Source organism: Pelobates fuscus, chromosome 2 (genome assembly GCF_036172605.1).
Source record: "Pelobates fuscus isolate aPelFus1 chromosome 2, aPelFus1.pri, whole genome shotgun sequence".
Lineage (NCBI taxonomy): Eukaryota > Metazoa > Chordata > Amphibia > Anura > Pelobatidae > Pelobates > Pelobates fuscus.
This window is the reverse complement of record NC_086318.1, coordinates 44,404,900-44,419,256: the sequence shown is the minus strand read 5'-3', so window position 1 is coordinate 44,419,256 and position 14,357 is coordinate 44,404,900. Positions and strand designations below refer to the sequence as shown.

The 14,357-nt window shown below is 37.0% G+C and overlaps 1 protein-coding gene across 1 annotated transcript in view; it reads right to left on the bottom strand.

The window, feature by feature from the left end:
• Positions 1-8,015: 8,015 nt before the first annotated feature.
• APOB (apolipoprotein B) overlaps positions 8,016-14,357 on the bottom strand; it is a 38,459-nt gene continuing 32,117 nt past the window's right edge. Inside the window, exons 27-29 of the mRNA XM_063442118.1 lie at positions 13,673-13,787; positions 11,664-11,847; positions 8,016-10,059 (exon numbers count right to left, since the gene is read on the bottom strand). Coding sequence (XP_063298188.1) covers positions 8,269-10,059; positions 11,664-11,847; positions 13,673-13,787 — 2,090 coding nt within the window. The 3' untranslated portion in view covers positions 8,016-8,268. The remainder of the gene's footprint in view (positions 10,060-11,663; positions 11,848-13,672; positions 13,788-14,357) is intronic.

Here is a 14,357-nt window from a genome sequence, read left to right as displayed (position 1 = left end):
CCAGGTCACTTCTGACACCACAAACACTATGGTGCTCTGTAGTGGTTATGGTGCTTGGAGTGTTTAAGTCAATCACAAATCCATTTAACAGTTATCAGTGCATAAATGTGCATGACTAATTTATTATATAATTAAACAACGCCAATTTTTTTTTAGGAGGAAATGTGTTACCTCTGTGCTTACAGAGGATCATGGGACAAATGCAAAGCAGGGCATCTCAAAAAGATGGCAACACAATTTGTTTTACAATCAGGCAGCTAATAGTCTCATAACTCAGATTTACTATACTTCAATAACACTTACAGGCGTGAGCAATAGCCAATCCGTTACTAAAGAAAAGGAAACTGGTCATTTTTAAAAACAACGGCTTCATTTGTTAGAATTTCATTACTTCTTCAGAGGCTTGTGAGTTGGGAGGAGACTCATCAAACATATGCTGCTTATTAGACGATACGTTTTGTATTGTTTCTTCTTATGCAACTCATTGTTTTTTAGCTCAGACTGAAAAAAAACAACCATAAGTTTTAGACACGCAATTTATAAATTGAAGAGTAATTACAAAAATGTTTTTTTTTTTATTATTATAGTTACTAGGGGATGATTTCCACTGCAAGTCTAATCTCTTAACAATAATCTTGTAAGGGAAGTAAGGATGAAGAGTAAAATTTACAGAAGACTTCAAATAAAATGAGTTTTTTAAGCTTTGGAGCTACAAAGAGATAACAATAGGAATTATTTGGAGTTTTGATTAGTCTGCAAAACCATAAAAGTGTTTGTTATAATGCTTTCAAGATTCTAACACAGAGCAGAAGTAGGTTGTAAAATCTGAAATAAAATAAAATATATTTTTACAAGAAATGTAAGGAACAATGTGCCCTGTTCATATAAATAGACAGATGATTGTGTGTGTTCCTGTGTAAGATAAACGTTCATGCACAGCTGCAAATGACAAAAAGGATTGCTTTTTTATTGCAGCTTATTTTAAATTAAGCCATCAGTGTACTTAAGCTTTTTTAAAGAGAAATTACAGGCCTCGTAACTGTCCCGATTTCGGTGAATCATTTCCTTTTTCAGGATTCTGTCCCACCCCACCATCCCACGTTTGTTCCCTTTTGGGGACACTAGGGAGCTGTCTCCAGAAACCGTAGCATGAGTACATCTAATGATGCTATGCCAAGAGCTCTAGGACCACGAGGAGATGACTGTATAGTTCTCTCTGCATGATCTGTCCTTAGTGGGCTAGCCTGCGGGATTGGTAGTTGGCCTGGTATATATTTATGGCTGACCTGCCTATTCTTCAGAAAGACCCTCCCCACTTTCTGGGACCATTTTGGGTGGTGCTATTGACGCAGTTTGTGTCACTGGCCTGCCTTCTTTTTTCCCCTCTCACCGTGTCCTGCTTTATGGGATGGGATGCTAATGTTGGGGGTTTGAAATCATGTTGATGTTTAAGTTTAGCCCACGTTACTTTTAATAGATAGTTGTAGTGAAATATTTGTAAAACATTTTTTGACTCTATGTGTCCACCTGATCAGTTTGTGGCCTGGGAATTGAGCTGTTTTTGCCAAGGAGTTTGTGAACTAAAAGGCAAAAAGTTCAAAACGCTTTTCAACAAGCAACACATTTCCTTTCTAATACAAGCACCAAGATTGATAATGAAATCATATCTGACATTAAATATTTTCGTCAAACATGTATTCCTGACCCTATAGTGTTAAAACCACCATCTAGCCCCCCAGGCCCCTCATGCATCCATAAATATAGCAAAATCTTACTGTATTCAAGCCTGAAGCTGTAGATCTGCATGCTGTTTGTCTCAGAAAAAACAAGCTGTCTGCTGACATCATCAGAAGTGGTGGCCTGATCCAATCACAATGCTTCCCCATAGGATTGGCTGAGATTGACAAGGAGGCAGATCAGGGGCAGAGCCAGCATGATTCAAACACAGCCCTGGCCAATCAGCATCTCCTCATAGAGATGAATTGAATCAATGAATCTCTATGAGGAAAGTTCAGTGTCTGCATGCAGAGGGAGGAGATACTGAATGTTTGGATGCATTTTAGGCAGCCATGACCCAGGAAGGATCTCTAACAGCCATCTGAGGAGTGGCCAGTGAAGTTATCACTAGGCTGTAATGTAAACACTGCATTTCTCTGAAAAGACAGTGTTTACAGCAGAAAGCCTGAAGGTAATGATTCTACTCTATTCTGGTCTTTCCTCCCTCAAGTGTTGTTACTCCTGTGTCTGTCTCCCTCCAAGTCAACGGTGCTACCATCAGCTCCACCATGCAGGCTCGCTGCCTAGGTGTTCTCTTTGACTCCGACCTCTCCTTCAAGCCTCATGATCAATCTATCGCCAAATCCTGTCATTTCCATCTCAAAAACATTGCGCGCAACCGCCCCTACTTAACGCCAGATGCGACTAAGATGTTGGTCCATCCCACTGTCCTTTCTCGCCTTGACTACTGTAATCCGCTTCTCAGTGGTCTTACGTGCTCCCAACTTGCGCCGTTACAGTCCATAATGAATGTGGCGGCGAGGCTCATCTTCCTGTCCACCCGCACCTCCCATGCCTCACCCTTCTGTCAGTCCCTACATTGGCTTCCTATAAAATATAGAGCTCAATTTTAAATTCTGGTTCTTGCTTTCAAATCTCTACATAATGCTGCTCCCACCTATCTATCCTTCCTTATACACAAGTATGTCCCATCTAGGCCCTTACGATCTGCTGAAGACTTACGTCTATCTTCTGTCCGTACTTCCACCTCTGATGCTCGCCTTCAAGATTTCTCGAGGGCTGCACCGTTCCTGTGGAACTCGCTTCCCTCCTCCGTTAGATGCTCACCCAGTCTCCACTCCTTCAGAAAATCGTTGAAAACTCACTTCTTCATAAAAGCGTATCAATTAAACTGGTAATAGCTCCCGACTGATTCCTCTTCTGCAACTGTCACTAGTCTAATACTATCCTTACCTTTTTGTGTCCTTTTACCCCACTCCCTCTAGCATGTAAGCTCATTGAGCAGGGTCCTCAACCCCTCTGTTCCTGTGTGTCCAACTTGTCTGGTTACAACTACATGTCTGTTCGTCCACCCATTGTAAAGCGCTGCGGAATTTGACGGCGCTATATAAATATCATAATAATAATAATAATAATAATAATACTCACCAGAACAAATGAAATAAGCTGTAGTTGCTCTGGTGACTATAGTGTCCCTTTAAAGCCAACCAATGCGTTTATCCTGCCCTGGGTTGTTTAAAGTTGGGTAGCAAGTTGAGGGTGGTAAACATCACTAGCTACCTTGTAGATAAGTTGTGTTTGACCTTTCTTTTACAAGGTCAGTTTGATAATGACACATTCAATTAGTCAGAACTTGCATCATAATAACTGGAAAGGAATTTGGAATGTTTCCTTATCCCTCTGGCAGCCACCTCGGCCAGGTCAGGATAAGGACTATGTCTCTTGGACATATTGGATACTATGTGCTAAGTAAATTCAGCAGTGAAAATTGGAAAAGAAAAAGAAAGAATAATGACTGGGTATGCCATGAGCACACAATATTCCCACCCTGCGTGACATTTGGATTTGCACTTACAGTGTTATCCCGTAAGCACTGGCACAGCAATTAATTCTCAAATCCACCTCTTAAAACCTTACAAGATCATGCGTCTTCCAAGTTGGGAGCTTAAAAAATGAGCATACAACCACAGGTTACAACATTCGGCATCAGTAGCTGCCAACAATTTTCCACCAATACTTAGCATGTCATCATTTTAATGTATTCAAATACAAAACAACAAGTCCTGCGCTCAAACTCCCATTACTCCTGGGCGGCAGCAACGACCATAGTACACATCAGCCCAAATACATACTGTATACCCCCCCCCCCCAAAAAAAGTTACATGCGCTCTTTCCCAAATCCCTATGTATATTTAACTATATTGAGGTTTTTAGTTACCTCCAATGGCCATGAGAGGGTATGCCCACCTGCCACGTCAAGGCAGACCTCTTAGGTGGGTCCTAACTCTAACCATTCACCTTGCTTCCTTGAGCTTCTGGCAAAGATATTTCTAATAAGACAGAAAGGGGTATTTTTTTATATACACCCCTACATGCTTATTAACCCTTAATTTATTGACTTACCTATTATTGCATGAATCACTGTTTGTAAATACATTTGTATCGATGGTAAATTTAATCGGTGGTAAATATAGAAATATCATATATCAATGATTGTTATTGATATAAAATGTAACTTTATAATTTTTACATTTATTATTCTGTAGCAGAATTTATCATAAATTTTCTAGACGGGTGCCCAAGAGGTAGATCCCCAGATGATTTAAAACTGCAGCTGCCATGATGCTTTGTCATTCTAAAGCATTCTAGAAGCATGCGAAGCATGGGAGTTGTAGTTCCACAACATCTGGGGATCTACCGTTTGGGCACCTCTGCTCTACACAGACTTAACATTCAACTTAGCATAATCCAAGCTGAGAATGGATCATCTGTCATTTAAAGAAACACTTCAATGTCTTACAAGGTGGGGTGCGAGGTCATACCCATGGAAATTGTAGGTCTTCCTTTTGGGAACCCGTGCCTTAAACAAATCAGTTTGTCCAGCACACTAACACTTTAGATTTGTTTTTAAACTGAACATTTTATTACTGAACAGAAAGAGGTTCCATGCCGAATGAATCAAATTGTTTAATGAAGAAGTGTTATCTGTCTGTAAATAACCCGAACAATATTTTTTTTATTAAAAATGAACTATGCATGCATATTTAACTATTCCGCTACAGAACACATAAAGAAACATTCTGGTGGTCATTTTTTGTGTAAAATTCTTGGTAGTGGAGGGGTGAAGTTTGTATGTTTTGCGCTGTGTTTAATAGTGCATCTTAGGTCAAGGAAACCCAAGTAGCTATCCAGACCACACATTTTAAGACAGACTCCTCAGATAATCTATGCACAAAGCAGACTGGCTACTGTTTGGTTCGAATGGAGAAGACAGTGACACTTGGATTAGCCACTGTATCCAGCCTTATTTTCGTACATTGTTTTTGATGTTGTTGTATTGCCTAAACCACAGAACAATATAACCCCACAATGTTAGAATCTACAATGAAGAAGAATTTAATTTGAAGACTGCAGCTTAAAGGGTCAGTTTTACATTCACCTCTACAACAAACCCATCTAATTTGAAGACTGCAGCTTAACCCCTTAAGGACTGAGCCAAATGTACACGCTGTGAACAAAACAAAACGTAAACAAAACCTGGCATTTGCGCTACATGTCTGTCCAACCATAATTCACCTCTTTCATATTAAATGCACCCACCCTTATTATATATAATTATTCAGGGGAAACAGGGCTATCATTTAATATCAAATATTTAGCTATTAAACATAATTTAAAATGAAAAAAAATGGGAGAAAATAAGAAATGTTGACTTTTAACTTAAATTTTAACTGTCAATGTCATAATACTGTTTGCTTTTACTGTAATAAAATACACATTTGTTTCAGCAAAGTCTCATGTGTAAAACAGTACCCCATATGTACAGGTTTTATGGTGTTTTGGGAAGTTACAGGGTCAAATATAGCACGGTACATTTGAAATTAAATTCACCAGATTGGTTACGTTGCCTTTGAGACTGTATAGTAGCCTAGGAATGAAATTTACACCCATAATGGCATACCATTTGCAATAGTAGACAACCCAAGGTATTGCAAATGGGGTATGTCCAGTCTTTTTTAGTAGCCATTTGTTCACAAACAATGGCCAAAGTTAGCGTTAATATTTGTTTGTGTGTGAAAAATGCAAAAAACGCCAATTCTGGCCAGTGTTTGTGACTAAGTGGCTACTAAAAAAGACTGGACATACCACATTTGCAATACCTTGGGTTGTCTACTATTGCAAATGGTATGCCATTTTTGGGCTACCATAGGGTCTCAAAGGCAACGTAACCAATCTGACGAATTTTAATGTGAAAATATTGAAACACAAGCCTTATATTTGACGCTGTAACTTTTGAAAACACCATAAAACCTGTACATGAGGGGCACTGTTGTACTCGGGAGACTTCGCTGAACACAAATAATTGTGTTTCAAAACAGTAAAAAGTATCACAGCAATAATATTGTCCGTGTAAGTGCTGTTTGTGTGTGAAAAATGCAAAAAACTTTTACTGGCGATATCATCGTTGTAATACATTTTACTGTTTTGAAACACTACTTAAGACTATGCCCTTAGGTTGCTTACAGAGTCAACTGGTCTATGTATATATTGTGTCTACAGGCAGTATAAGTGTTGATTCTAGAGCCATTCAGCTCCATTTCAGGAGTAGATGGGTCTGTCTGATCCATTCAGGACTAAATTAATTTTTTGGTTCCTTTGATTTCTTTGTAGTTAGTTCTATATCTCGTTTCAGTTCACAAGTGATTTTTTTTTTGGTATATAATTTATGCCTTATAAAAATGTGGCTAACTAGTAATAGAAATAACAGTAAACAAAAAGGATTTTTTGTCTTTTGTAATATACCAAAGTTGTGAATCTCTCAAATCAAGAACCAACTAATAAAAATAACATTTACAGTTTGTATACAGTTGTTTTTGCATTGCTTAGTAACCCGAAAAACATGTTTCATTTGTCAAGGAACAGAGCTAGTTGATGGAACATTAAAGTATGTGTCATAGTATGTGAATAAATAATATAACTTGCTCTCTAAGTTTAAGAAAGTGTGCTAAATCCAATGGCATCCATTCTCAGTGACGTCTATAAGCACAATAACCTCTCTGTTAGTGTTAATAAGTTGTTTAAAGCAAGCTTCCAAGCTGTTAAGAAAGCAATTTAAAGATATTATGTGATTTATCATATTCCCATATCCTGCCAAAAAAAATCACTTAAAACCCAAGGACAGTCGTAAAATCAAAAACACAATATCCTAATCTCATTGTTCGCTTGTGTTTTAAGTGTCCTTTTGTATTTTCTTTTTCATTTTATTCCTTTGCTGTGTTTATATGTGGTGGTCCTGGTACACAGAAAAAAATGTTTAGTCTTTACCGTTTTTTTGATCCGAGTCACCCACACAACGAGCATATGTTCTGCTCTTAATGTAAATTGAAGCAATTAATCAGATTGTATGCATAAATAATGTGTTGAGTTTCACATTTATCCCTGACAAGTTCTATAAAGCTATACATCAGTGTGAAAATCATGAATTTAAACATTTTCACCGGCTTACTGTCACGCTGATTTCTACTGCAAACATTTTATTCAAAAATGATGCAAGTATTGGTGTACTACCATTTTTCAAGTTTTTTTTTTCTTTAAAATAAATTGGTTTGCCTTGAATAATCACAGGTTGTCTATCGTTGTTATGTATATCAGTGCTGAATATTAAGAAGCAGTAAAAACTGCATATGCTGTCATTGATTGGTCATAAAAATAGTTCAGGTATTGAAGACAATGGACAGAAATAGACAACACTCACTTCACTTGGCAGCACACGTTATAGATACACTCTTGTGTTTGGGTCCTCTTCCCTTGAACTAAGCATCAATCCCACTGGAGATGGGGGCAAATTGTATTATTGCCTGCCAGTAACCTTCTGTAGTGAAACCTAGTTAGATATCCTGGTACCAAGGGTAGGTCATTAGTCACAGGACAAACCCTGCTTAAGTCTAAAACAATAGCCAAATAATGCTTGGTTTGGTATTTCAAGATTACATATATCGAGTCATTAATTTGTCCACTGCAGAGCCATTCTGCTCTGTTTTACATAACAAAATGTGGAGTTTTGGCCATTATAGGAGATATTAAGTGACCTCACTGTTTATGGAGAGACAATTTAAGTTAATGCTATTGATATTGGCTGTGAGAAATTAACACATAAAAAAATTGTTAGATCTGATTTTCTCATTTAATAGAATTAGACAGAAAACCAAATAGTAAATATACGTTGAGCAGTCCTTTTCATCTGGCCTACTACGTTTTAAAATAAAAGGCATGAAGGCTTTATTGAATGCGGTGTCTCTTTAATGATGATTCTGCGTAATGCAAACAATTGAAAAAGCTATAGATGAAAATAATGCCAACTTATAACAAATAATGGTTTTATTTAGCTTAACTTCAAAGAAACTGACAATTTTATTTTTACCCACAGAGAAACAACATAAGTATTAAAATGATATATATATAGATAATGATTGTTTCTTAATTTTAAACAGCTTAAAAACTTTTCATGATACTACAGTACAAAATGTCCATTCAGTTTTTTTTCCAGTTCTCAATATTCTCTAAAATTTGTTGCACGCTCAGTTTTCCTCCTTCGAGTTGTTTCTCAATGAAGCGTTGTAGTTCGTCCCATTTCTTTGAGCCTTTATCAATACCATCGAATACCATTGAGCGTGCGATTTCCATTTTTTTGTTTATGAGGTCATCTCTTAGTTTGGGCATTTCATCAAAGGATTTCCAGTTGAAGGGATGAGGTACATCAACTTTAAGCTCACCTTTACGTGTTGACACGTATGTTTTTATTTCTTCACTGGCAGCCTTCTCAAAATTCTGAAAAAGTTGCATAATGAATTCTACAATAGAGTTGTACTTTTCGATGACAAATTCTACCAGTCTGGCTGACTCAGCTATAAGTTTCTCATAAGAACCAGAAAGTTGATCGTAGGTGTCTTGCAGTTTCCTAGTAAGTATCTGGTAAAGTTCTTCTGAGACTTTTCTGGCAGTGTTAGGTAAGTCTGTGACTTTTTCATTGAGCAATTTCAACACCTGTCTTGCCCTATCTTCTGTGTAGGTCATGGCATCACCAGCATTTTGGTAATACACAATCAGGTATTCTTTCACATTATCTAATGCTTCTGACACATTTATTCCATATTTTTCAGGCAGTTCTTTTAATGATGCAATGATCTCTTTCACCAGTTTAATAATCTTTTCTTCAATTTCATAATATTTAACTGACCAGCCAACGATGTTTGGATCTAAATATTCTTCACGGAGGGCTTTGCCATAGATCATCAACTGCTCTAATTTCTCAGACAACTCTTCATATGCACTTTGGAAAATTATTTGCAACTGGTCCAAAACCTTTTTGATTCTGTCTGCCAGTTCATTGAGATTTCTAGCATATTGTGAGTTCATGGCTTCCCTGTACATCTGCTGGGTCTTATCCCTTAAATCTTGATAGTCTCTTGACCTTAAGGTTTCAATAAGTTTCTCAGATTTTTGTGAGATCTCGTTAATGAAATTCTGAAGCTGTTTGAGTGTGTTCTCAAAATTTGCATCCTCAATGTCAGTAAATACTTTTTTTGTTACCCTATTAAGGGTATTTACGAAGGTTTTAATGGATGAAATTATTTTTGTACCATCAATAGTTACATTTATACCTGGTATTTCATATTTGACATCATTAATTGACTGGATGACTGCATCAAACCATTGCTGAAGTCTTTGATAGCATAGATCAATATATGACATTGCCTTTTTCACACCCATGGAAAGCAATTCTTCACCTGTATACTTCTGAGATTGACCAGGTAACTGAAACCTTGTCATCTTCAAAAACTCAATGGCTGCATCAATAAGCTCTTTCACTGTGTCCTTATACTTTCTCAAAAGCACAACAGAATTATCAAACAACTTTGCCTTAATTTCATCATAACTCACAAAGACTGATGCGTCTGCCTGTGGCCAACCATTTTTTATCAAGTCCCTATACTTGTCACCTGCTCCCCTGGCAACAGACTGAAGATGATATTCCATCTTATCGATTTGATTAGCAGTGGATCTGTATGCTGAAGAAACTTTGGATTGCAGATGCTCTTTCATCTTAAGGTTGGCATCACTGATATCCATTCCAAAGTGTTCATTGTGATACTTGTTGAAACAGTTGTAAACAGAATCAGACATTTTTGGCAATCGTTCCTTCAAGCCATTAAGTAAATCTGCAACAGCATCTTCTTTCCAATTAATCTTGTTCTGGATTTTTTCTGGGTTTTTTATTGACATTTCTCCCTTCATTATTAATATATCTTTTCCAGTAGAGGACTATAAAATAATTGTAAAATAAAAGAAAACTATTAATATATGACATGGAGCATTAAAATAAATAAATACATTAAAAATTAATAATATATATGTATATATATTCAAAAAATCATAGGCATAAAGATAATAGATATATAGACAGACAGACAAATATATTAACACACATATAGACAGACAAAATATATACTCTCCTCACTTATCGACCAGGTTCTGTATTTACGACTCGGTCGTAAAACGAATTGGTCGGTAAGTGAGGATGCGCTACAGAGCATGCGCACCAGTGTAGGTCTATGTTCGGGAAAATTTTTTGAATATAGATTTGAGGGATTTCCTGCTCGGGTGCGCTTGTCTATGTTCGGGGAAAATTCCCAAACATAGACCAGGTCTCTAACGTGGGGGATTCCTTGAATGCCCATGCTAGAGAGCTGGTCGTAAGTCGGAGTCAACGTTAAACAGGTAAGTCGTAAAATGAGGACTACATGTAATGGCATCAACATTTATTTGTTACAACTATCCACATATTCAGGTACAAGTACTAGAGAATGAAACTTCAGCACCTTATTCCTAATAAAGTGTATGAGATACTATAATATATATATATTATTACACACATAATAATCTTATTCTAGTAAAATAGTTTTAACTATGAACAATACTGACACAGTGTTCACCAACAGATTTTGTAACACACTACACAACAATTTAAGGTTATAAAAATGATTAGTCAACAGATAAATAAAGTTAAAAGCTACCATATCTGTAGGGTAACAAACAAAAGAAACAGTTAAAATACCACAAAGACAAAACATGGTGAATGAAAAGAATCACAGGATCTATAGACATCATACATCACAAAAAGATGTGTTAAAATATTAGTTTTCAGTTCCTTTAAAGAGTATAGTTAGACAGAGTATGAAACTATGGCCTTAATTTAATATCTGTAAATATATCAAATATAAAATAAATATTAATTTACAAAAAAATATAAGAATATTAAAAAAAAAATGTTTTCCATAATATTAAATAATTGTAAAAATGTATCCAAAAATATTTATTATTTAGAAAGCTTATCCAACTATATTAAATTGAGGCCTGTATTGGTACAGTAGTGGGATACCAGACAATGACCTACTGGTACAAAATGCCTAAGGATATTGAGGTCACAGATGGCTGAGGTAAAAAAAAATCTGGTTTTAAACAAGTGATGAGGACATTTTGGTCAGTGAAGTGGGAGAAGAGCAAAAGTGCAGTAGATCTATCCCTATAGAAAATGTGCTCTTTTTGCTATGAACCATTTCTTCCAGCCTACATTGCTGACCAATGCAGTATTGGACTATGTGTGGCTGGACTTTTCTTGGTGATTGCTATTTATTTTGTATTTTTATTTTATTTTGGAACTCCTATGAGTCATATGATTAAGCTTTTTCATGTAGGCATTATTGTTGCATTATTGTTGCATTTCTGCAGAGCCATATAATATCATCCCCTGAGCATAACATTCACTTCTGTCCAGAATTTATTTTACATCATCGAAAACAAAGAAGAAATCAAGAATCTTACTGTCTGTGTAGCCACTGATCTAATATGTCTCTAAAGGTACTTACCACAGGTCGACTGTACAGCTTTCCTTTGATTGTTGTGTCATCTTTTTCTACCAGAAGTCCCAAAGTCCCAGCAGATGGAACATTAATTGTTGAAGAAAGCCTGTTGTTTTCACGTTGACAACGTATCTGGACATTTGTGAATGTTGGGCTTCTTACATCTATTGCTATGTTATGAACAGAGAACCTAGGTTAAGAAATAATACATAAATGTTAATTAAATTAAAATATGACCATTTTGCTTTCATTTTCAGAGTAAATAGAAAATTATACCTGTGGACTATCTGATTATAAAGCCATTTTACCCATGCTGATTGGTAAAAAGCTTGCAATCCTAATGCCTGGTGCTTAGCCTCACAAGAAAATACAAAAATGCATGGAGATAGGCAGCACCCCAAGGACTTAGACAAAAAAGGTAATAAAAATAATACTCAGCTTTTAATAGTACATATTAGAAAGGCGTCGAGTTTTCAGTTCCAACAGTGGAACTTTCATCAGGACCAGTACAAAAAACTTTTTAAGATGTACTATTAAAAGCTAAATAGCTAAATATTACACAACGCAGCTACAAAAAGCAGTACATGACCTGCAACAGCAGACTCACAGCGGTCCTGAGACATGGAGGATAAAAGGCGAAGCCTGAACCTCAAGATCAGGGGCATCGGTGAGGAGATACCGGAGGGGGTACCACACTTCATCCAGCACCTGCTGTCCGCTCTCCTACCCTCTAGACAGGCCAAACAAACAGCCCTGAGGGAAATGTTATGCCTCCCACGACCGGCTAAAGAGACCTCCTGGTGTGCTTCCTGAGCCATGGAGACAGATCTGCGGTCCTTCAAGTGACGAAAACCCAAACGCCACATGTGTTTGAGAGTAGGCAGCTCTCATTCTATGCTGATTTATCGGGGGGCTACCCTGGCCTAGTGCCGCACGATTAAGCGCTTAATGGCTCTCCTTCACCTGCACAAAATTACATACCAATCCCGGGTGCTTTTAATTGAGCACAGCGACACATCATTCAAGATCCACGATATGCAGGGTGCCATGGATCTCCTGCCAACCCTGGGGTTACAACAGGACTCTCTGTCAACTGTGGAGCCAAACCACCCAGCAGCACAGCCACCAACAAGTGACCCTATGAAGGGGACACCACAATGAGCTGGGGCGGGAGCCTCCACAGCGATTACGACCTGAAGAATCCAGAGACTACTGCTTACCTCTTAACAGCCCTCTGGTTACACAAGGGCATGCCATTTATGGCGATCGGGACTCCTCTCTCTCCAGTGTTCAGGTTAATTACACTGCCGAAACGTTCCCCTTCTCCCCCCTCCCCGTCTTCCCTGGGGTTATGGAGTAAAAGTAAAACACAAAAGTGCAACGACCACATGCCCACACTGTTGAGAACAGGCTCCTCATATAATCCGGTTAGGCAACCTGAACCATAGCATTATTATTGTATTTTAAGCTCACTCAGTCTAAATGCCTTTTGCAACACTAGATCCTTTGGCCATAAGGCCTTACCCCTAGGCACACTAGGCTTAAGAATATGCGCTGTCTCCCACTACCCAAACCTAAATTCCCTCAGCTCCTGGTCCAATGCCAATCCATACTAGACACCCTATCTGTTATGCTCTACCGTATGTGTTTATCGACATGCATAAGTTGGTTTTCCTCTGTAACGTTTTTATTGAGACTATGACCTGAGTCAAAAATAGAGAATAAAAAAAAGAAGCTATGTATTATTTATACTGTCTTTTTGTCTAAGTCCTTGGAGTGCGTCCTATTTTCATGTGTATGTTTATATATACACATGTTTTAACAAAATCACAGTTCATCTTAAAATAAAGTCCAATCTTCGGTATGTATAGGTAAAATAGTTTTTTTTGTTCAACCCATAAAACAGTATTTTTGTTTGAAAGGAGTTAAATTCATTAACAAAATTACTAAGAGGTTTCTTTAGAGTGAGAACTAAGCATGAAAAGCAAATTATGGCTTGCTGTGCTTGAATTTACCATGGTCCATTGAAAGAAATATCTTGCTGCCAATCAATACTTAAGTCTGGGTGTGCTAAGGATCCCTTCCCATTGTAGTTGATGGCACTCCCTGTTAATGAACTGGTGGTAGAGGCTGCAAAAAAAGAAGGTTAAAGGATTAATCAAAACTTTTAAATCAGATTTATAATAATGATATTGCATTTTGGAAGCATTTTACTTGTATTGTTATGATGTAATACTTATATAAATATATAATTAAACATTTTGAACCAGAATTCTAAATTTTCAAAAATATAGTACTCTTTATATCACCCTTTAGTATATCTGTCTGTCTGTCTATTTGGACCCATTATCTTTAATATTTATATTAGTGATATTGCAGAAGGTCTTGATGGTAAGGTATGTCTTTTTTGCTGATGATACTAAGATATGTAACTGGGTTGATGTTCCAGGAGGGATCAGCCAAATGGAAAATGATTTAGGTCAACTAGAAATATGGTCAGAGTTGTGACAACTGACATTTAATGTGGATAAGTGCAAGATAATGCATATTTGGCTATCCTACCTATATGTTAATGAAAGTAACTAATGAAAGTATTTAAAAAATTGGGCAGACTAGATGGGCGAATCGTTCTTATCTGCCGTCACATTCTATGTTTCTTTGTTTCTATTTAGAATACAAAAAATATCAATAATGAAATGA